General features: G+C 45.7%; 1 protein-coding gene across 1 annotated transcript; it reads left to right on the top strand.

The window, feature by feature from the left end:
• Positions 1-1589: 1589 nt before the first annotated feature.
• Positions 1590-21115, top strand: STARD7 (StAR related lipid transfer domain containing 7). The gene is made up of 8 exons (XM_043467789.1): positions 1590-2364; positions 10440-10648; positions 10969-11018; positions 12269-12379; positions 12463-12545; positions 12968-13067; positions 18186-18270; positions 19255-21115. Exons 1-8 carry the CDS (start codon positions 2039-2041, stop codon positions 19437-19439), a joined length of 1149 nt encoding a protein of 382 aa, XP_043323724.1. The 5' UTR covers positions 1590-2038; the 3' UTR covers positions 19440-21115.
• Positions 21116-24377: the final 3262 nt, after the last annotated feature.

Genomic DNA, 24377 nt, shown 5'->3' with positions numbered 1-24377 from the left:
AGAGACATCAGTGGTTTGATGGGGGAGCTTACTGTCTGAAGCAAGGTTCTGAAGCCACACCCCACCCTGTGAAGCGCAGGGCAGGCAGGACACGGTGGCAGTCCTGGCTGTCGAAGGGAGGGGGAGATGGCCAGTGGTAGGGGAACTGATTTCAGGTGGGCTCATTAGTTACCAGGGAAAAGAGCAGAGGGACATGCCCTTCACCACCCCTTTGATAAGCTCTCACTAGCTGGGGTCTGGGGCAAGTACCTAGAAGGGTGCAGGAAGGTCAATCGTGAGTAGGGTGTAAGTGAGGCAGGTACAGGTCTGGCAGGGCAAGCACAGAGCAAAGGCGAATCACCATCCTGAGTGGCCTGACCATACACCCTCACATCCGCTTCCAGCCATCCTACCACCAGTGAGAAAAGCTTGGCTCCACAAAGCATCAAATACCATTTTCTGTTATATACCCATTTCTCCTTATTTCAACGGAAAATAAACATCAATAACAATCACCAAAGTAAAATCAGACAGTCTGGATAGATCTAAATTTCAGCTCCCAGTAAAGCAATTTTTTTTTTCTTTTTGGAGAAATATCTTTTATTAAGACCACATAAAACTGTTCATGTAGGTACATTAAGTGCGAAATTTCTAAATGCACTCACTGCCTTGGAATGAGCAGTCTGTCACATGAAGACTTCCTTTTACCGTACTGTAACATATAAGCTTAATATAAGTTTAAAAAATAAAAGAATTTCGTGTAAGGTTTTCCTGCTGGACATCCAGCCCTTTCGTTTTACCGAGGTTGTGCACAGAATAGTCACTTAATACTCTTTAAGATCATTTAGCCAGGCTGTTCTGGGGTAGTGCCAAGTAGGTTTTAGGAAACCTGTTTACCTTCTCACGCTGTCACCTTCGGGTCAAAGACAGAAGGACAGCTACTACGCGACCGGGGCCATCTGCCCCAAGTAACTCCATTCTGCTGCTCTTTTACGAAAGGGCTACCGCATTTCCACACTGAGGTGGGTCACCTGCCCAAGCAGCTCTCTTGACAGCGTCCTAGGCTCTAAGGATGTCCCACTGGCCCGCTCTCGGTCGAGGTGTCGAAGAGAGAGGAGCGGTGCTCAGTGGTCTTGGCTCGTACAGCGCTTCCGGGAAAGCCAGCGGGGAGGCCGAGGAAGGCCCGGCAGGGTCTCCATCCACCAAAGGCGTCTACACTGTCCCGCCCCCAGTCCCCAATCTGGATATCCCCAGCGCCTCGTGGACACAAAGCCAAGATCCCACCCTCACCCTAGACTCAAATTAGAGGCGACGATCTCAAGCCTCTCAAAACAATCGACAGGGCACTGAGCCGGGTTCTAACAGGCACCTGGCCACGGACCCTAGCGGGGCTGGATCCGGCGGCCGGAAGATGGCGGCGGCGGCGAGGTCCTCCGGTCACTCTACGAGCCGCCCTTGACTAGTTCTCGCCGCCGCGCCACCTACCTTGCTAGCGAGGGGTCCAGGCTCGCCGCGCGAGGGGGCAGTGACGAGCACCTGGCGCCACCAATCAGAACCCGGAGTCCGGACCGCGCCCAATCAGGGCCGGGAGGCGGAGACTGGTGGTAGGGTGCAAGTTGGCCCCGCATGTGGTGGACGCGGAACGCTTGGGATCTCTTCGCCAGCTTCGCCGCTTTCCGCGCGCTCTGTACCCCGGCCCCTGGCGCCGGCCCGGGGGCGCCGAGGAGGCAGGGGGCCGAAAGGGCTGTTCCGCTATCGGCCCTCCGGCGTTGCGGCCGGAACCGCGGAGAGCCTGCTGCAGTGGTCGCGGGCCCACCGCCGCGGCCGGTGCCTGGACCGACTCTTTTTCTCAAAGGAGACTTCTCCTCAGCGGTTGCTGCAGAGGGAGATGAAGGACCTGTTAGACCGTGAGACAACTTCGGGGCCGGCCAACTAGGAGGACTCGGCGAGAGGGCGCCCGTACCCTCCCGGCCTTGCTCCTTTGGCGCCGTGAGCGAGGTGTCGCTCTCCTCCGGGCGCGCGGCGTGTGCACGGGGCCCCGGCTGGGCGAGCGGGCGGCATGTTCCCGCGTAGGCCGCCGGCCGGCCTGGCCGCCTGGCTGGTGGGCGCGGCGGCGGCGGCCGGGCGCGCGGGTGCGCGGGGCGGGGGCCTGCTCGCCCTGCTGGCCAATCAGTGCCGCTTCGTGACGGGCCTGCGCGTGCGGCGCGCGCAGCAGATCGCGCAGCTCTACGGCCGCCTGTACTCGGAAAGCTCGCGCCGCGTCCTCCTCGGTCGCCTCTGGCGCCGGCTGCGCGGACGCCCGGGCCATGCCTCTGCCTTGATGGCGGCGCTCGCCGGCGTGTTCGTGTGGGACGAGGAGAGGATCCGGGAGGAGGAGTTGCAGAGGTGGGCTCGGTGGCGAGGTCGTGCTTCCTCTCTGGGGGTTGGGGGCGGTGGGGCTGGGAGGTGGAAACCTTGAAACCTGGGGCCGGCCTTGGCGATCACTGTCTCCCGTTGACCGGGTGGTACTGGAAGTGACGATGCAAGTAGTTTGATCTGGTTGTAGCAAACCAACGTTTCTACATTGCCTCTGCGGGTTAACTTGATTTGTTGAATTAGAAATAACTGCAGGTGTAGGCTAGTGGAGAGGGGGACTTTGGGGGAGCGTGCCACTATAGAAATAACGTTTTGAGAACTTCCCTGGTGGTCCAGTGATTAAGAAGACTGCGTTTCTAATGCAGGAGGCGCAGGTTCCATCCCTGGTCAGGGAACTAAAATCCCATATGGCGCAGGGTGCGGCCAATTTTTTTTCTTTTTTTGACTAATTAAAAAAAATAACGTGGGAAGTTGGTATTGAAGACATGTAAGCTATTGCTCATGTAATCTTTCATTCTTTCAGGAAGATGCAAAGGCTGCCCAGGTGGCACAGTGGTAAAGGAGACATGGGTTCGATCCCTGGTTGGGGAAGATCCCCTGGAGGAGGAAATGGCAACCCACTCCAGTATTCTTGCCTGGAAAATTACATGGACAGAGGGGCCTAGGGTCGCAGAGATTCGGGACAACTGAGCAAGCACGCTCGCATACAAGGTGCAAAAACCAAACAGGTTTTAAAATGGACCTGAGGATGTAGATACGCAAGTTACAAAGTTACTTTGTTCCAAATGGGATTTGTGAGAAATACCAGGAGAGCTCTTTTGTCATTGTGACTCATGGCAGGATTATGAGACTGGAAATTTTGCCCTCCGGGGACAAACCATTAGCCTACACATTTTAACTTGGAAGAATTAGGTCAGTTTTTCTTGCTGCTGCTGCTGCGAAGTCGCTTCAGTTGTGTCCAACTCTGTGCGGACCCCATAGACGGCAGCCCACCAGGCTCCCCCGTCCCTGGGATTCTCCAGGCAAGAACACTGGAGTGGGTTGCCATTTCCTTCTCCAATGCATGAAAGTGAAAAGTAAAAGGGAAGTCGCTCAATCGTGTCCGACGCGCCGCAACCCCATGGACTGCAGCCTACCAGGCTCCTCCATCCATGGGATTTTCACTTCCACTAGAACTCCGAGGGTTTCATTAGGCTCTGTAATCAATGTTGTCATCATCAAAAACCTCTGTGAGAAGTACAGTACCATTAGTTGATTTTGTTGATCTGTGGCTCTAAACTGAGCCCTTAGAGTTTTCATGTAGTGTCATGAGGAAACCTTGCTTTGGGTCGTGCTTTACATTGTTGTTGTATTTTTTTTTTTTTTTTTAACAAAAAATGTGTGTCTCTCCACATATTCTGCCCCCTGAACTCTGAAACTGATTTCAGGAACCTCGGATAGTCCCCCTACCTCGGATAAATTCCAATACAAGTCTATTCTAGCCTTTTCTTCTGTTATTTCACACTTTTGGTTAGGTTAAAGTGGAAATATTTCGGTAAAGTTAACACTGTGATCTGTCTGGAAGTGCAGCACCCAGATACCAGGCAACATTGTGAGTTGTCGGTAAATGCAAAGTGTATCTTTAGAGCTGGTAATAATTTTCCTAGCAGTAAAAAGGACTGTTTTACAAGTGCAGTTTAAACTCATAACCATGAGCAACCTAACTCAAAAACGTTAAGGTATCAAAGCATGAGAGGTGGTCTGCCTAGTTTCTGTTAGTGTTTTGGGGATCTTGTCCGTTTGTTCTGATGGTGTTCTCAGGTATGAGAAATATGGGAAGATAACTTTTTAGTTGCAAAATTACCAATCAACTGTTTGAATTTGCATTCTGTTTTTGATGATGATGGAATACCCATGTTCCACAGTCGTAAAGTTTGAGGGAAAAAATCCTAGTTGGATTTGGTTTGGGAAAGAGAAAGACCAGGAAAGGGCCTCTGGATGCCCTATTGGGAATAGGAGTTGAGTAGTGTTGGGGCCTGGGTGATAGAGTTCATACTATTTCTTCGTATATTTTTATTGATGATATGTTCTAGAACCCCTGTTCAGTAGGTCTCCCATTTCCAGGAGCTGGAGGGGAAAACAGGAAAAGAAATAGATGTGGTAAACATTTGAGTTCATAGTCACTACCCACTGTGGGAGAAAGAAATCAGACAGTTGAAGCACTTGGTTCTAATCCAGCTCCTAAAGAGGTATTGTTCTGTATTAACCCGCTTGGGGTTAATACAGAAGCTTAGACAAAGGCCGTAAGAGCACTTAAGGTGCCCTTTTTGACCCTCCCCAGCCTTGCTGTTCCAGTAAAGGCCCTCATTTAACTCTCCATGTCCAGTTCATTCTTGAGTTCAGTCATATACTTAAAATTTGATCAAGTCCATTTTGAGGATTTTTAGAAATGTTATCTTGATGGGGGGGGTTGGCAAATGATATGCTGTCAACTGTATCTTGGTTGTATGGTGATTTGAAAGATCTTTGTTCTCCTAGCTTGTCATGTTTGTATTTTATTATTAATTAATTTATTTTGGTCGCACTGTGTGCAGCTTGCTGGGTCTTAAGTTTCCTGGCTGGGGATCCAAACCACGCCCTTGGCAATGAAAGCAAGGGATCCTGACTATTGGACTGCCAGGGAATTCCCATATTTTATTGAATAAGATATTCTGAGTACAGGTTAATCTTTTTAGGTTTGGTGGGTTTTTTATGTATATTTTAAACTTTTATATTGGTGTATAGCCAATTAACAATGTTGTGGTAGTTTTAGGTGAACAGCAAAGGAACTCAGACATACATATACACGTATCCATTCAACCCCCAGACTCCCTTCCCATGCTTTAAGTATTTTGTTTGCTTTACAGGATGCACTGCTGAAGTTAGAAGATCTTAGATTTTGTTGGCACTGGTTAGATGATTTTGGGTAGCTTCCAGAATGAGCATAGTCCACTGTGCCCCGGGACACGTGCATTTCTTTCATTGTTCGTGGAAGAAGAGCTGATTGTCCCATGGCCCCTAAATCACAGCCTTTGGCTTTTCTGTGCCATTTCTGTACCAGCTTGTCCTGGTGCACTCTCATTCTGACATTGCTGTTGTCACACAGTGATGGGCTGGAAGGCTCCCTTTTTAATGCAAACATCGTAAATAGGAACTCATTAATAGAGAATCAGCATGAAAACTTGGAGAAGGCAATGGCACCTAACTCCATTACTCTTGCCTGGAAAATCCCATGGACGGAGGAGCCTGGTAGGCCGCAGTCCATGGGGTCGCGAAGAGTTGGACACGGCTGAGCGACTTCACTCTCACTTTTCACTTTCCTGCATTGGAGAAGGAAATGGCAACCCACTCCAGTGTTCTTGCCTGGAGCATCCCAGGGATGGGGGAGCCTGGTGGGCTGCCGTCTATGGGGTCACACAGAGTCGGACACGACTAAAGTGACTTAGCAGCAGCAGCAGCAGCATGAAAACTTGAGGAAAGAAGTAAATTGTTCTCGTTGATAGGCCAGGTGTAGAAATCAAGTCTTTTAATGCTTAGTCTAGCTTTCTTACCTGATTGACTTCAATTAAATGACCAGACAAAATAACCACTGCTTTTGGTGCTGGCTGGCATTCTGTGAGTGCAGGGCAAATCTTAGGGAAAAATACTACTAGTAATTTTTTTCTTTTTGGAACATTAAAAAAAATTACAGGAACAAAAAGAAGGAAGTTAAGAAATATGAAAGACTAGGGGAAAATGTTCCATTAATTTCCCTCCTTTTTAAAAAAAAGTTTACAATTCATTGCTATTGAAATTTGAATAAATTTGTACCAATAAAGTTTCATGAAGAAAATTAGCCGTTTTCCTATTTCAGCCTTTAAACTTTTCACTGTGCTATTAATTAGATACATGATCACGAAAAAGTCCTTTTGGCTTAAAGGGACTCCCCCCCCACCCCCCCACTGTCACTTAAGGATGTTTTTATTCCCATACATTCTTAGATAATCAGAATTATGTAAAAGCAGAGGTTTTTTTTTTTTTTTTTTTTTTGAGATTGTCTTCATTATTTGATGGTTAACCAGTTGGCTGAGAATTGCAAGGAGCTTTTGATGTCTCATTTCTGTGTATGTCCCATGACAGTTGTTCTTCAAGGTCTTTAACTTTGACAATAATTGGGAATTTGAGGAGGGGATCATTGAAACAAAGCAGTGTTACTTTGGTAAATTACTCATTACAGGAATGGCTTCATTTGAGTCATTTTGGAGCCTTATATTAAGCTCTACACTTAGGGTAGGACTCCCCTAGATGAGCCTAATATGATTATATTCATTTTTTTTTGTTTTCATGATTTTATGCCCTCAATTTCCATAGCTTTCCATACAGCCTGCCTTAAATGTTGAAATGACTTTAGTTTTGAAGAAAGGAAAGCATTGACTATCTTTCTTTGATCCTCTTACTAATCTGGTTCTATTGCTATTTTGGGTTTAATCTCTTTTGTCCTGTTTCTTCCCTTGTTCCTTAAGTCTCTTAGATAACAAGGTGTAGGCAACCATCCCCTCCAAATAAGATTTGACACAGCAGGCTAATGTGATACATAGTGAGAGGTTTTTTTTTTTCATTCTTCACACAAATGATAGCGACAGTGCTGATGTCTGTCATGTCAGCATTTAGAAATTGAGACTCTTCTGAGATTCTTAAACCTGGGACAATAATTATTGACTTTCATGATGCAGTCTTCTAGCATTCATATTGTGCTGTACAAAGAGTGAGTGTCATACCTTCACAAGACATTGCTATCCCCCCTAGGGACTCAGTCTCAAGATTTTTCAAGGTCACATAGTGACCTTTAATCTTAAGAAGCTGGTTAAGCAGTGGGTCAGAAACTGTACCACTTTGAGTCTTAGAAGGCCATTAAAAATATTGCCTATAGTCATATAGTTTAATTTTCTTAAAACCATATTACTATATAATTTTATGAGCCTCTGATGTATTTTACTCAAGACGTTCTTGCCCCTCTTCATTATGTGGTAAGGACATTGAAGAGTCCAGCTTAATTTTTTTGAAGGGTGCTTTACTAGTCCTCAGCAGATCATGATTGGTCCTACGTGATACCTGCATTGTTGTTCTCACAGCCAGAGCTAGCTGTGTCTTTACTTTTGCTTTCTCCTCTGCAAGACCTTATTGCCTACTCTAAATTTCCTTCCCTATTTCTCTATGGTTTTTGCAATGATAGCAGACAATCCTGTTTTGCAATGTTTAATTCACACTGAAACTTTTAAAAAATGGTTAAACATTTTTCATCAGAACATCAATATAAATTGACTGGCTAGTGTTATCAGTTGCAAACAAAGAAACTGATACAGGTTAACTCTCTCCAAAAAGGGTTTAATTAGAAAGGTGTTAGGACGCAGAGCATTGCCCAAGGCCAAGGAGAACACAGGGTGGCTGGGAGGATAGCCAAGACCTGCTACAGGAACACTCTTTGGACAGTGGTGCTGGTTTTGTTTCCCGCAGATCTGTTGCATTTCTCCTTCCAGAAAAGTGAGGAAATCTGAAAGGTCCTGTGCCCTGAGTTATTTCCTCAAGACTTGAAGCCTCTACCAAAAGTCTCTGATTAACCTCATTTGATGAGGAGTTAGCGTGATAACTGCTATGGCATGAGAGGGGGACTGGGCTGTATCTCACCTAGTTGGGGGTTCTCCTTAATAGAAGAAGATTTCAGGTGGTCAAAACACAAATGTCCTCGTACATAAATACTTTCATTGAAGTTCAAAGTTCAGAGAATTGGAATAAACCTTCAAGGAATAATTTGCTCATGTTACAGGTGGAACTGGGGAGCCTTTGCAGGTAAAATGACTTGTAAATCACAGTTCGAGTTGGCAGAGCTGGGACTAGAACTCAGATCTCTGTGCTATCGTTTGGATGGCTCTAAACTTTTAATCGTGGGTTACTGGTATGGTTTTGAATTTTCGACTTCTAAAGCAGTGTATTAATGTAATCTTTTAATAAGAATTTGAATTATTGAGGCCTACCTCCATATTTATTTTACTCACTCTATTCTGCAAACACTTACTGGGCATGTAATGTTTACCAGGTGCTTGCTAGGAGCCATTTTAGTAAGGAGGATAGGCATAAAGATAGATTAATTATAATATAGTGCAGTATGTTTCTGTAGAGGAATACAAGTAAATGTGTATGGTTAACCCTTTCTTGGAGTTAGCCTTGAACTTTATGGGTTTTTTTAATTTATATTTTTATTTGTTGACTGCACTGAGTCTCGGTTATGGCACATGGGACCTTTAGTTGTGCCATCAGACTCTTGTATGTAGGACCGATTTCCCTGACCAGGGAGTGAACCGTGTCCCCTGGCATTGAGAGCACTGCCAGGCAAGACCCTTCGTGTGGTTTTTGAAGGTTAAAGAGGAGTAAGAAAGGGCGTTTCAGACAGAACACATCAGTAGGTGGTATCTTCAGTCTTGAATTGTAAAAGTGACATAGTCAGCCAGCAGTCTTGCTTTCCTAACTGTTGTTTAAAGATTAAAGGGAAAACCGTGTTTTTTTAAAAAATGGTGCTGGGACAACTGGAGATGCATGTGCAAAATAGTGAATTTACACCCCATACCTCACACTGTACACAAAAATTAAAATGGGCCAAAGACCTAAATGTAAACTACAACTTGTAGAAGAAAATATAGGCATACGTTCTTACGATACTGGATTAGGCAGTGGTTTCTTAGATATAACACCAAAAACATGAACAGTCAAAGAAAAAATAGATTAATTTGACTTCATCAAAATTGAAAACTTCTGTACAGCAAAAGTTACTATCAAGAAAGTGGAAAGATGGCCCACAGAGTCAGAGAAAATATTTGTAAATATTTAACAGGAGACTTTTGTTCAGAATATATGAAGAACTTTTAAAACTTGACAGTAAAGACAACCCAATTTAAAACAAAGATTTCAATAGCTCTTTTCTCCAAAGAAGATACACAAATAACCTATAAGCACATAAAAATATGCTAAATGTCATTAGTCATTATACCCACTAGGATTGCTGGAATAAAAAAGATGGACATTAACAAGTGTTGGCAATGATGTGATGCAGGTGGAACCTTCATACATTGCTCGTGTGAATTTAGAAATGGAAAAACTGCTTTGGAAAATAATTTGGCACTTGCTCAAAAAGTTTCCCGGACCCAGTAAATCTACTCCTAGAAATTTACCAAAGACAGCTGAAAGCTTTTGTCTGTACACAAGTTGTATGCAGATAACTATAGCAATATTATGCATAATAGCCAAAAAGTAGAAAACACATGTCCATCACCTGATTAATAGGTAAACAAAATGTGATATAGCCATACAATGGAATGTTATTCAGCCATAAAAGCAATAAACTAGAGCATGAGTGAAACTTGTATATATTACTAAGTGAAAAGAGCCAGACCCGAGGCCATATTTTGTAAGATTTCATTTATATGAATTGTCCAGAGAGGCAAACTCATGGAGACAGAAGTAAGTTAGTAGTTGTCAGGGGCTATAGAAAGTAACTGCTATGGGTAAAGATTTCTTTGGGGGTTGGTGACAGTGTTCTGGAATTGGTGGTGATGGTTGTACAACCTTGGGACTATACTAAAAAGCACTGATTTGTATGTAGTAAAAGTATAATTTTTTATAGCAAGTGAATTATCTCTCTTTAAAATAAAGGAGGAAAAATACATAAGTACTCTTAAAATGTGATAGGAAGACAAGCGAATAAAAAATGGGCAAAGGATATCAAATGACATTTCATAGGCATAAAATGCGAGGGCTAATTATATGGCCTGTATTAAGCACTTTATATGTAAATTTAATTTTTATAATCAACCTTTGAAGTAGGTACTATTATCATCCCCAATTTACAGGTTAAGAAATAGGGATTGTTAAGTAATTTAATATTCTCATTGATGAATGTTAGACTGGGATTCAGACTCAGGAACTCATATTTTTATTCCCTTCACTTTATACTGTTTTAAACCCACACTGCTCTGTGTAAGTCTTTGTGTGGCCAGTTCATTTTTCAGGGCTGACTCCAACCACCCCACCACACCTGTTGGTTTTCTCCTCTCCAGATCCATTGATGAGATGAAACGGTTGGAGGAAATGTCAGGTATGTTTCGGAGCTCTGGAGTTGAGCGCCACCCCCCAGAACCAAAATCCCAGACAGAAGGGATTGAAGATTCAGGAGGCAAAGAGCAGCCATGGGAGATGGTGATGGATAAGAAACACTTCAAGCTGTGGCGGCGTCCCATTTCAGGCACCCACCTTTACCAGTACCGAGGTGAGCCCGGCCCGGCTGGGGGTGTGTGTCGCCCCGCCGGGGGCATGGCACTCTGTTCTCTTACTCTCCGTTCCGGTTCTGTCCCGGGAGAGCTGCCCTGTGTGCTGTTGGCGTCTCCTCCCTGACAACGAGAGTCTCCTTGTCTGTGTTACACTCTGCAATAGGTTGTCTCTGTCATACATTGTTGCCCCAGTGTGACTTCTGGTTTCTGAATCTGCCTTTAAAATCTGTATGTCAGTACTCTGCGGTTGAAATGCAGTTAAGTGATAGGAATAGAGTGAGTGATGAGTTTGGCAAACATTGCTTATTCTTTGTTCTAGTGTTTGGAACCTACACGGACGTGACACCGCGGCAGTTCTTCAATGTTCAGGTGAGTACATTTCTCCTCCCAGATCTGGAGCTGCTAAGACTAGACGTCCTCTTGCCATTGTCCACATGAGTGATTTCTCTGACTGATAAGAGGTTGGCTTCAGTCTACCCATCTCTCTGCCCCACATTTAACGTCAGATAGCCTCTGGGTGAGCCTTTGACTTGCAGTTTGCCTGCTGGGGATGAGGCCAGTTCTGCTCTTTATAAGGCTGTTGGGAAGATCAAATAGAGGAAGGATTTGAGTGCTTTAATATATTTTATAAGACTATAGTTTTTTCCCCCTAAACAATTTGAGGGCAAGTTACATACCCTTTATTCCAAAAGCCTTCAGTGTGTATTTCCTAAAAAACTGGACATATCTCCCAACTAGCCATGGTACCATTATCAGAGTCAGTAAATTTAACTGATGCAACTCTGATAGAATCTTTGTATTCCAGTTTTACCTGTTGGCTTAGCGATGTCCTTCCCCTTCAGTACAGATGTAGTCAGGACTTAGCAATGTGGAACTTGTCCACAGTAAAGGTGTTTGTTTAATAAAGATAAGAGTATGTGTTCAAAGACTCTGTTCCTCCTTGTGGGGAAATAGAGAAAAGGGGAGCTGGGATCACCTAAAGTTCTGCAAAATTTGTTTTTTCCTTGCTGGAGTTCCATGTTTTACTGGACTTTGAGTAACTAGTGTGGTGATTATAACACCCACTGCTAACACACAAGTGCACGCTTTCCCCTAAGCACTGAATTCTGTTGATCTGTATTGAAATTTTGTTGATTTGAATGTGTATGATATGTGTCTTACTTTGAGATTCCTTAGTTCTTAGTGATGTTAGAAATTTTTTTTTTTAGAAATTTTTAAAATAATGCAACTTTTATTTGTGTGAGGTGTCTGCCCGTACTTTTGGACTTTTTGTCTGTTTAAAACTTTTTGGAATTATTTCACCCTTACAGATTTCTATCACTGTCTGCTACTGTATTTTCTCTAGACATGTCTATGACAATATTTTTTTCTTACACTTGGGTTTTTTTTTTTTTTAAGGTTCACTTTAAAAGTAATGGGATTGGCCTACAGGAAGGGATTTTATTAAAAGACTCATCAGTAGTAAACACAGCTGTGTCTTGACACTTGGGCACTGCTTTTTAGGTCAGATCACAGTTTCAGAAGAAGGTTCTTGGGTAAGAGGCCCACTCATCTGGAGAAGTCTTCTGTAGCTTTGTTTTGGATCTCTTGGGTCTTCATGGTCTTTGCTCTTTCTGTAGCTGGATACAGAATATAGGAAAAAGTGGGACGCCCTGGTGATCAAGCTGGAAGTGATCGAGAGGGATGTGGTCAGTGGCTCTGAGGTTCTTCACTGGGTGACCCATTTTCCTGTGAGTATTGTCACCTCTGGTTTTGCTTTGATCATGTCCACATGAGACAGAGCCCTGATCCTCCCACCCCTCCTCTTCTTTAGTACCCGATGTACTCACGGGATTATGTGTACGTTCGGCGGTACAGCGTGGATGAGGAAAACAACGTGATGGTGTTGGTGTCACGGTACGTGTGCTGAGCAGTGGTTCCCATCGAGTCCCTTCAGCTTGGCCTTCATTCACATGTGTCTGCTGGGAGTCTGCTTGTCTTGTGAGTGAAGCCAGGGTGCCGTGCATCCCAGCAAGAATGTGAGAGGGCTGGGACTGGTGACTGTCTCAGAGGGTTGAAGGGTTGCAAACCTTTCATCAAACTAATTCTTCAGTTCCTTAATGCTGATAATTGAAAGAGACACTGTCTTCTTAACACAAAGCCTACTGAGGCAGGAAACACCGAGGTAACTCACTCTGTAGAAGGTAGTGTATATTTATTTCATGACTTTTCTGATGGAGTCATTTAAAAGTTAAGAGGCTGCCTTTACTTCGTAACTTCAGCTCCGGTGGGCCTGTGTGTAGACAGTTCTCAGTTTCTCTTGCTTCTCTCCCTGCCAGTGCTGTGGAGCACCCGAGTGTGCCAGAGTCTCCGGAATTCGTCAGGGTCCGATCATACGAGTCCCAAATGGTTATCCGTCCACACAAGTCATTTGATGAGGTGAGTTGTACATCATCCGAGATGTGATGGGTTAGCGGTTTATGAATTTTCTCAAGGAACGCCTTTTGTCTGAACTGGGGAGGGCATGCTGGTTCTCCAGCTTGGCTTGCATCGGATCCACGGGAGCTGTGGCCTGAGGATTTGCATGTCTTAAGCTCCCAGGTGAGGCTGGTGCTACTGGCCTGGGAACCACGCTTGAGCACCCCTCCTATAGAGTGGTGTACCTGGAAGACCCTTGAGACAGAGTAGTGATGACCCCTTGGCTCCTGTTACCTGAGGGGCAGTTATGAGAAGACGATGGCCCTGACTCATACAGGCTTCTTGGTGGCGTTCAGCCAGAGCGAGCTACGTTTCCATCAGAATTCCCACCGTGGGCAGAACACTTAACACATTTCTGGACTCCTGTTTCCTTATCAATGCTGTCTGCTTTCTTGAGCATTTTATGACCTTCCTTTGCAAAGAATATTTTCTTCAACTTAGTGTGGTGTTTTATTTTTGATGTTTTAGCCAAATCTCTGTTGAGCATACATACTGATTGTGGTTCCTGTTTTTAGTCCTGTTAACTTTGAAATCACTTTGTTTTTCCCCATCGCTTCTGTTTTAGAGCTGTATGTTCTCTTAGCCGTGCTTTTGTTTTCAGCAAGTTGTTTTACTTCCACCACCGTATAATAGGACTCTTAAGCGTGACAGAAACCTTGGTTTGCCTCTGTCAGTGTGGTGTTTTACGGGGAGGTGTATGTTGATGTTTGTACCGTTTTAGAGCAATATTTTTTTTTTTTTTTGCGCATGGGATCTTTACCACCAGGGATCGAACCCCTGCATTGGAAGCTCAGAGTCTTAACCAGTGGACTGCTAGTAAAGTCCCATAGAGCAGTGTTTTTCAAACCATGCATTGCTACCCACTAGTGGGAGACAGACTTAATTACTGCTTGAAAAGGAATAAATAGAAACAATCTAAGCATATTTTATGAAACTTTTGTTTGATTACATATGTACAAGTATATGTGTGAGAGAGGCTGAGAAAGAAAGAACTTGGTTGGCAGTGTAGAAAGTATTGTTTCCAGTGTGTTGTAAGTAAGTATAGTTAAACATGTTTCAAAGTCCTTGCATTAGAAGCAAGAATGTTGCTATTGCCTGGGCAGGCTGGGGACTGTGGGAGTTAGAAGTATGCCTCATGCTTTTCTTTGATGGTGCTTCTGAAATTTGAACTTTGTCCGTGTATTTCCTGTTTGGGGGGGAAAAGTGACTGGAGTGCCAGCATTACCGCCTTTGGAAACCCTGACCGTGAAATAGCTAAGGCAGAGTCGGGCCACCAGCGGAGTCTGTTGTCAGTAAATAGCTTCTTTCAGCTGAGGCGGGGGAACAGTATGCATTGTCTGTGTAAGTATTATAGCATATTGTGGCAAGCTCTTAGGAGAAAGGTAAGACTTGAGTTGGTTCTTGTAAAAAAGCAGCCTCTAGGTAGAGGAAAACAGGAAGGACCCTGGAGGTAGAAGACATGATTCCATGATTCAGCCGCAGACGAAGGAAGGAGGGAACCTTGGATGTTGAGAGACTCAGTGCTTAGAGAGGAAGGCAGAGTTTAGGGAGGAGTGGTGATTACCTTGACCGTGTATAGAAGGTACTTGAAAACCAGGAGCTGAGTTTGGATTTGCCAGATGGAACGAAGATCCTGAGCCAAGGTGTGGTGTTTTTTTTGTGGCTGTGCTGCCAGGTTACAAGACCTCAGTTCCCTGACCAGGATTGAACCCAGGCGATGACAGTGAAAGCCTGGAGTGCTCACGCCCAGGCCATCATGGAACTCCCCATTTTCACTTTTTATTAAGGAAAATTTGAGGTGTAGACAAAAGATAGAGAAGTAGAATAACATAATGCATGGACTCTGTATCCTCCCTCGACTCCGGCAGTGACCACACACTTGGCCAGACTTGTTTTATCTGTACTCTTTCTGGTCACTTTCCCACAACCCTGATTTTTTTTGAAGCAGATTCTAGTGAAGAACTGAAGAATTCCTCTATACATATTTTAGTTTTTATCTCAAAAAGAAAGATTTTTTGAAACATAATATCGTATTCCCTAATATCTAACATCTATAGTGTTCAAGCTTTTCTGATCATCCATGAATTTTTTTGTATTTATTTGAATCAGGATTTCAGATAAGATCCAGATATTGCAATGTGTTCACACCATAGCTTTGCATCTATATCTTGAGTTCTCCCTCCGTTTTCCCCCCTTGGAATTGTATTTATTGGAGAAGCATTTCTTTGTCCTGGATTTTGCTGGTTATGTTCCCATAGTGTCATCTGATGTTTTTCTGTCCCCTGTGTTCCCTATGTATGGGTACTTAGAGCTAGAGGTTTGAACAGATTCAGGTTATTTGCTTGGAGCAAGACTGCTTTATTAAAAGGTATATAATGTCTGGTTTTGCCTTTTTATACAGTTCATGGGGTTCTCACAGGAAGTATACTGGAGTGTCCTGCCATTTCCTCCTCCAGTGGATCACATTTTGTCAGAACTCTCCACTGTGAACCAACGGTCTTGCGTGGCCCTGCATGGCATGGCTCATAGCTTCATTGAGTTAGCAAGCCCCTTCACCATGACAAGGCTCTGATCCCTTTCTTTGTGAATTCGGAGGTGATTGATGAATATTACTCAGCTCAACTATTAGAAGTTACAAAATACTATTTGTATGAACTCTTCATTCTTTCTTCGCTTATTTCTATTTATTAGATGACATACTTGAAAGTCGCTCAGTCATGTCCAGCTCTTTGCAACCCCATGGACTATACAGTCCATGGAATTCTCCAGGCCAGAATACTGGAATGGATAGCCGTTTGCTTTTCCAGGGGATCTTCCCAACCCAGAGATCAAATGCAGGTTTTCTGCATTGCAGGTGGATTCTTGACCAGCTGAGCCACCAGGGGAGCCAGTACTTGAAAATTTATACATTGACTATTTGATTTCCTATAGTTCACAGAGGAAAGGGAAATAAGAAAGATGCTGATTTATTTCCTTCATTTACTAGCTTTTAAAATATTGAATTGGTTCTTTCAACAAGCAGCCCTCCAGAGGTTAAAGTTTTTAGTTTTTAAAGAAATGATGGGACTTACCTGGCGGTCCAGTGGCTAAGACTCATACTTCCTATACAGGGGGCCTGGGTTCAGTCCTGCATGCTGTGCAGTACGGCCACAAGGAAAAGAGGTACTGTTAGAGACTCAAAGATTTAAGCATACCTGGTTTGTTTTACAGTCTCTTTTATCTAGGATCCTCTTATTGACCAGAGTCGTTTTGACTTGACCTCAGAAACTCTGCTGTCTTCTGGTGCTATGTTTCAGGTTCACCTTCTGTAGTTTAGGTGTGAATCTGAAAATGAGCATTTCTTCTAAGAGCCTTAATACCACACTTTGGCATCTAGAAGTTCTCATATTTCTAGGCCTGTTCACTCTTAAGAGTAATTTAGCTTACATCCCTGTTCTTTCTACCCATTTAATTCCTTCTTCCTGATGGCAACTGTTTTCAGTTTGGACTTTTTTCAGTATAGGCAGTAGTGGATGAGAACTCAGGACTTTGGACTTCTCAGTCCAAGTGTTTTATGGGAAGGGTCATTTCAAGTTTTTTTATATATATTAGCTCGTGTTGTCTCCTGGCCAGCCTTTGTGGTGTCACTCATTCCCACTGTGCATGCCTCACCTCTCCTTCCTCTTTACTTCTGTGGCATTCGGTCTGTGTCTCTGTTACAGCACCTATTTGTCCTATTAATTGGAAACTCCTGAGGGCAAGGACTAGCATGTTCTTATCTCCCGTTTAGTGCCTCGCACAGTGCCCAGACACATAGCAGACATTCAGAGAGCTGCTGAGTAGATGAATAAAGGACTAAGCGTTTCACCCAGGGAATAAAGAAGGTGAGCTTCAGTATAAAGGCCTGAGAGTCACAGTGCTGCTGTCTACAGTTCTGGCCAGTCTGCTTTTTAAAGTGCAGGGTCGGGGCCTCGGTGGCAGTCCATTGGTTAAGATTTTGCCTTCCAGTGTAGGGGGTTTGAGTTTGACCCCTGATTGGAGAGCTAAGATCCTGTAGCCAAAAACCCAGAACATAAAACGGAAACAATAACAAATTCAATAAGGAGTTTTTAAAGTGGTTCTCTCTTACCCTGCGGGTGGAGCATATTTGCTTCAGACCTCTCCGGGGATCGGGACCCCTGTAAATGTCTTTAATCTTTGTCTTCATTGTACCAGTGAGAGGGCTGAGTCAGCGAGAGTGGGTCCCTGGCCCTGTGGTCAGGATTCTGGGTTCATCTTGGCTCTGGTTGAATATGTGGGTGAGCTTGAGCAAAGTCCCTTCACCTTTTGTGCTCAGTTTCCTCATCTATAAAATGGGGATTAGCAGCGTCTACATTATAGGATTGTTGTGAGGAGCTGAAGCAGTTCCTAACACATAGTTGTAAGCGCCGTGTAAATGTTTGATGCTAGTGTTAACAGTGATAGTAGTAAGAGTTAACATCGTTTCAATAAAGATTAAGATATTTAAACATGGTGGGGTATGTGTTGAGGTCCACCCCCACATTCTAAGATTGACTAGAAAGATGCATAGGACCCAGCTGACAGTGTACTCACAGCTAAGATTTATCACAGTGATGGGGGAGATACAGGCGGGGTCTGGAGGAATCCCTGTGGGTTCTCTCGGAACACATCCTCTCCCACCACAGAAAAGCAGCAGCACGTGTGATGATTCTGCCTGGAGAAGCCCAGTGGAGACTCGGCACCCAGAGTCTGTACTAGGGGCTGGTCACATGGGCACCCTCTGCCTAGCACGTCCTACAGTCCCAGACCCCAGGGGGAGAGCAGGGGCTCAGCAGGAAGCACGTTGTTTGCACAGAGGGGGCACAGGTAGCCCTGGAGTACTTAACTGTTGACCGGGGTCAGGCCGGCACCAACCTACCAGACACCACTGGGCCAGCCTCACGAGATAGTAACCTCTCAGGTCTTCGGTGTTAACTCTTCTCTGCTCAGGGTGAAAAAAAATGCAGCTCTCTGCCCCATCTTGGTTATTCTGTGGCACTGGGGATGGAGGCTGTGAGGGGTGATTTGGGTACCTTCATCTTTGCTGTTTTTCTTTTCTAGAACGGCTTTGACTACTTGCTGACATACAGTGACAACCCCCAGACCGTGTTTCCGCGCTACTGCGTTAGTTGGATGGTTTCCAGTGGTGAGTGGGTGCTTGTGCACGGGCCCGGGTACTTGGGCTGAACGTTTTGTTTTTCTCTAGCTTCTCAGTGGCTTCAAGGAGGCTAAGACTTGTTTCACGGGAGGCCTTCCGAGTTCTTTGTTGAATACTGTCTTGAAGGTAGTGAAGCCTCTAGCTGCAGTTTGGAGGGATGAGAATTCTGGAGTCCCAAAAGGAAGCCTGTGCCCAGAGGTGAATCGAAGAACGTTTGCCTAATACACACTGTGTACATTAATGCATTTACAAATTTTCTTCTTAGATCGTGTCGGAAGCCTTAAAACATGTGGTTATAGGACAGTCCACTGGAGAAAGGGGCCACCACCCTTCTTAACAAAGGCAACAGCACATCACTGCTGTGATTGACTGCATTTTTCCTGGCCGGTCTCTTCCCTTAGAAACAGCTTCATGAGATTTTCTCTCTTGTTCTCTGTAAGCGGTGTCTTACCCTTCAGGGGGGAATGGAGAGGAGATTAGGTGTTTCTGTTTGACATTTTTCAGCAAAATTGGCCGTGCCACTGATAAGTGATATTTGAATCACATAAAAGAGCGCCTGTGGGGACTCAGGTGGCTTGATCAATGCCCCTTTTCAAAGGGTCCCGGAGGTCCCGGATGGCTTTCACTGCCTGTAAGTTTGTTGTTTGTCAGCGAGGCTGTGGTCTCTATAAGGAAGCATTGACTTCCTGTCTGGAGAGAAACAGGCCCTGCTAATTTTGAGCCTGGTGGCTCAGCAGTAGAGAATCCACCTGCCGATGCAGGTTTGATCCCTGGGTCTGGAAGATCCCCCTGGAGAAGGAAGTGGGGAAGCAGTAACTCACTCCAGTGTTCTTGCCTGGAAATCCCATGGACAGATTTACAGTCTGTGGGGTCACAAAGAGTCGGACACGACTGAGTGACTAAAACAGTGAAAACATAGTGAGCCTACTGGTTTGTGTGTCTGCCCGCCCAGATTGCCCTCTCTCCCAACAGGAATGCCAGATTTCCTGGAGAAGCTGCACATGGCCACTCTGAAAGCCAAGAACATGGAGATCAAAGTGAAGGACTATATCTCATCTAAGCCTTTGGAAGTGGGGAGTGAGGCCAAAGCCGCCACCCCATCTTCTGAGCGCAAGAGCGAGGGCAGCTGTGGGCCTGCCCGCATCGAGTACGCCTGACAGGCCCTGGGGAAGTGGGGCCAGGCGGGTTCCAGCCCTGCCTCGGCGGCGTCACTCCCTCCACTGCGGAACAGGGTGGGCTCGCAGGGCTCTGCTGTAGCCACCACGCAGGCTGATTCAGGACTGGTGTCCGCTCTCAGAGCCCTGCTGCTCTGTATCGGAACAGGAGGCGGCGGCATCTGAAGGGCCTTGTCATGTTCTAGGGCCAAGCATTTTGAAACTGGTGTTCCTGGAGCTCCTCTGGAACCAGCCTCGCCTCAGGCCGGATGGGACGACATCCTTTACTTTCTCTGCCCACATTCCGTTCTCAGCCTCGGTTCTGCGGCACTTTGGGTTGGTTTCCTTCGGTTCTGAAGGTCCAACTGGACCACTTGGACGGTTGAGTTTTCAATGACAGGTCATGGCGGGAGGCACTCTAGGTCACAGTCCTGGTGTTGAAGGGGTGTGAACTATTGCTTGGCAGCGTAAGTGCCTTGTCCTCACCTTCCGCTGTCTCTAGGGACATAAAGTTTGTACTAAGAGATGTTAATCTCTGCCTCCCATTGCCGTTCCCCACGCAAAGCAGTTTCCCTTGAGTCAGCCAGTTCTTCGGTATTCATGTGCTGTGTTCATCTGGGTCACCGCCTCCCCGTGTAGTGTAGCCCATTTACCAAGAACGCTGGGAAACTAAACACTGTCAGACAGTAACTCTATCATCAGTGTTTTTGATAGGATCAGTGGAGATGCTCAAAACATCCAGTTTAGCTTTGTGTTTTTTTTTTTAACTTTTGTGTTAAAAAGCGGGGGTGGAATTAGGGAATGGAATAGGATTTTTTTTTCCCATAGTCTGGGCTGTATAGACAGCACTGTTTTGATTCGGGCATTATTTTTCACACTTTGGGTTTGACTTTATGCCGGCAACTTGGCCATCTTGGAAGGCTGAAGGCAGAGGGGTGGGGGTTGGGCGCCTCCCTGGAAGCTCTCAGAGCTGCAGACAAGCTGTGAGAGCAGACAGATGCAGTCGGTCCCAAATGCTCATCAAGGGGGATGTGATTCATGTGACCCTGTTAGAAGCTTTTTGTCCTCTTCCGAGCTAAAATTAAGGCAAGCCATGCTGTTGAGATAAAATCACAATCAGATGGGATCGGCCTGGCCTGGCTAACTGTCACGCTGCTCTGACCAGGAGCAGCGGAAGGGCTCCAGACCCTCCTCCTTCCCCTTGTTAGAGTATGAATGACCAGATCCCCCACCTCCACTCGCTACCCTTTTCTGTTGCTCAAAGGGGGGCGAAAGCTGAGATTAAGCCCCTTAAACTTTTTGTGGCCTAAGTTTGTGCCAAGGAAATGCCTGCTCCACTCTTTGACTTCTTGCAATCTCCGCGTCGTTGGCAGACCAGATGGGTGCCTCAGACAGCCCCAGCTTCTCTTCATTGGTTGTGTCTCCCTCCTCATCCCCAGGGACGAGTCCCTGGGTTGCATTGGAACTTAGCGCCTGCGACTGTTGGGACAGGGGTGGTATGGGCGAGTGCCGTGAGTACACTTGAGTAAAGGAGCTGTGTGTTGCTCACGTGCTTTTTGGCAATTTGACTCTTCACTTGGTCTTGGTCTGTACAGTTACTTACGTCATTGTAATGATTTCACTCCTGACTGTGATGTTTTTACCAAATGAGTGAATAAATACATAAAGATTGGTATGAAGGGATGTGTCTTTGGACATATGTTGTCAAGGAAGTCTTGCATACTGGGCTTATTATTTCTTCCTGGTCAAAAAGCGTATTCCTGCCTGCAGAGCTGGCACATGAAAGCAGCAAGGTTTGATCTTCCCTGGCGGTAACTGCCACACCACCCACCACCTTGTCTATGGATTATAAGGCCTTTCCAGGTGACCAGATTGGCAATTGAAAACAAACCACCCGTTTCCACTTCCTTGTCTGGATCCACTGGTAACCCACACCCTTTGCTTTAAAAGGATGGACTTGGCGGGAACAGCGTTAGGAGTGGCAGGGCCTCTGGCCTGGGTCTGGAGCCCTGGAGTTGGAGAGGGGGAAGTGAGCCCCAAAACCCAGGGCGTGGTGGAAAGTGAGGTCACACAGGCCGTCCTGGGATGCAGGTTGGTGCCGGATGATGGATCCATTGAAGACATTGAGCACACGGTGAGTTTTGAGTGTATGCATGATGGTGCCTGTGGGAGACACGAGGTGAACACAAATGCACACGCAAGACTCTGGCCGCTCCTCCACATTGCTGGAAAGTCCTCTCAGCTAGCAGACCTCCTGTTAGAGGTCATGGGCTGCGGGTACACGTGGGTCTGTGTAACCCCTCACTGGAGAGCTGGGTCCTGGCCTTCGCCCTGCCGTGGAGGCCCCTGCTTGGCACCCTGGCCGCTGTCCAGGCTACACGTGAACAGTTGCACAGAGAAGCAGTTGGGCTCTTAACTGAGAGCGGCATTTGTGCTGCCAGACAGCTCCAGCTTTCAGGAAGTTCTTTACATTGACACCAAGTGGGCCTCATACTGTCTACTGAAGGGTCAAGCCCTGAGCTGGAAGCAACACTGGAAAACTCCCTTGGAAGAACCTTCATTTTCTTGAAGGTGGTGCTCATGTGACAGCATTTCCCAGGCTTTATATCAGCAGCAACTTTAAAAATCCTCCAGCTCTTTCAGTGGTCAAGACTCTGCCTTCCAATGCAGGGTGTGTGGACTTGATGCCTGGTGGGGAGCTAAGATGCCCCATGCCTTGTAACCAAAAAACATGAAATGGAGGCAGAAGCACTTCTGTAACAATTCAATAGAGACCTTAAAAATGGTCCGCATCAAAAAAATGTTTTAAAAAATTCAACTTTTATTTTGAATATACATACAGAAAAGTTGAAAGAGTACTAATAATAAAACCTGGTGTACCCTTCCCCGCCTTTGCTGGTGGTTAACCTGTTGCAGTGTGTGCTTTATCTTCCCTGTATACACTTTGCTGTGACTGGACTGTGTCCTAAAGTGGGTATGCATGCTGGGCCCCTAACCCCCAAGTGATGGAGATGAGTCTTTGGGAAGTGGTTAGTTTAGATGAGGTCATGAGGGTGGGTCCCCATGATGGGATTAGTGCCCTTCACACTAATTGCTGCCAAAGTTGGTCTTTCCCTCCACCACATGAGGAACGTGAAAAGCCAGAGAGCTCTCGCCAGGGCCAGAACAGACCAGCATCTCAGCCTTGCATGTTGAGCCTCCAGAGTTGTGAGAAATCTATTTAAGTCACTCTTCTCTGTGGTGTTTCATTACACTGGCCCAATTAGACTAATATGCTTTTCCTTGACCAACTGAAAGCACGTTGCAAACACACGTCATTAAATGCTTGGGCATGGGTTTTATTTTTCTTTTGGCCTTGCTGTGCAGCCTGCTGGATTTTAGTTTCCTGAGCAGGGGTTGGACCTGTGCCTCCTGCAGGGGAAGCATGGCGTCCTAACTACTGGGCCGCCTGGGAAGTGCCTGAGCGTGCTTTTTTTTTTTAAATAATAAAGATACTCTGTGTAAGCTACACTGCAAATAGCATACAGATAAACTGTTGTACATAACGTCTAATAGCTCATATTAAAATTTCCTCGGTTGTTCCCTAAATGAATCTAGCAACCCACCCCCCAAATTAATATTAAGTATATGTTGCGTTTGTGTCCTTTGTCAAAAGCAGCTAAGTGGCTAAGTTAGCAGCCTGCCGTTTGTAATGTAGCTTCATGGGTGCCTAAGATAATTTAGTGCCTGCCTGTCCCGTGCTCAGTCATGTCCAACTTTTTGTGACCCCAGGCTCCTCTGTCCTTGAAAATTTTCCAGGCAAGAATACTGGAGAGGGTTGCCATTTCCTCCAGGGGACCCTCCCGACTCAGGGACTGAACCCATGTCTCTTGTGTCTTCTGCACTGGCAGGAAGATTCTTCACCTCTGTGCCACCTGGGAAACCCTGAGTGAGGTGCAGTTTTCAGACTGTTGGGGAACTCCCATACCTGGCCCCTGCCCCGGGCTACTTAGCCCAGAACTGCAGGTGGTGAAGGCGGTCATGCAACCTAAAGGGTACAGCATAGGCGCAGCTCCCTTGATCTGCATCCTACTAACATAAGCTGAGATGTCATTCATTTGTCACCTGTCTTCCTCACACTGTTGACTTCTGTTGTGCATGGGATAGCTTGGTCACCGAGCATCTGCTGTGCCCGGCACTGTGCTTCATGCTTTTGAGCAAGGTCTCGTATAATCCGACCCACGACAGCTCTGGGAGAATGCAGCGATCCCTGTTGTATGAGCAGGAAATAATGGCAAAGTCACACAGGAAGTGCAGAGCCAGGGTGTGGACCTAGCTTTGACCTCTGCAGAGACATCTCTAGCAAATGGCTTCAAGCTGGGCTAGTTTCTCATAGACGTCATGTTCGATTCCTTCCCGGGGCTGTTAACTTACCTGGGAACCTGGACTGTGGGCTTTCTTTTCATCCCCCTGTGTTCAATTTTATGTGGTTTTAGTCTTGCCCTACTGCCTATCTCCATTATCCAGTTAGCAGTTTGATGGTGCTCTTTCTATGAGTATTAGAAGCAATAAATATAATTTCTATCCTGAAAATTTCAGGATGTACACCACTAGCGTGACACATGGGTTAATATAAAAAGTTGGGATGGTTTTCTTGGGGACCTTGTGAGGTAGCATTTTCTAAAAATGTTTACTTACAAAGAAACTAGTCTCTGAACCCAGCATAGTAGGACAGGAATTTGGAAATTCTTTTCAAAATGAAAACATCCTTCAGAAAATCTGAGAACTCTGATTTCTAACAGATAACCTTGAGAAGTATCTTAAAAATTAAACTATAGGGACTTCCTGGTGGTCCAGTGGTTGAGAATCGACTGGCCAGTGGGGGGGACACAGGTTTGATCCCTGGTTGGGGAAGATCCCACATGCCTGGAGCAACTGAGTCTGTGGGCCACAACTACTGAA

The sequence above is a fragment of the Cervus canadensis genome, chromosome 5 (genome assembly GCF_019320065.1).
Source record: "Cervus canadensis isolate Bull #8, Minnesota chromosome 5, ASM1932006v1, whole genome shotgun sequence".
Lineage (NCBI taxonomy): Eukaryota > Metazoa > Chordata > Mammalia > Artiodactyla > Cervidae > Cervus > Cervus canadensis.
The sequence above is the reverse complement of the archived record's forward strand: the minus strand, read 5'-3'. Positions and strand labels throughout refer to the sequence as shown.

Coding starts and splice junctions, on each gene's coding strand:
- STARD7 (XM_043467789.1), top strand. CDS start 2,039: ATGTTCCCGCGTAGGCCGCCGGCCGGCCTGGCCGCCTGGCTGGTGGGC. Junction 12,380..12,462: donor ACTGGGTGACCCATTTTCCT/GTGAGTATTGTC, acceptor CCTCTTCTTTAG/TACCCGATGTACTCACGGGA. Junction 12,546..12,967: donor GTGATGGTGTTGGTGTCACG/GTACGTGTGCTG, acceptor TCTCCCTGCCAG/TGCTGTGGAGCACCCGAGTG.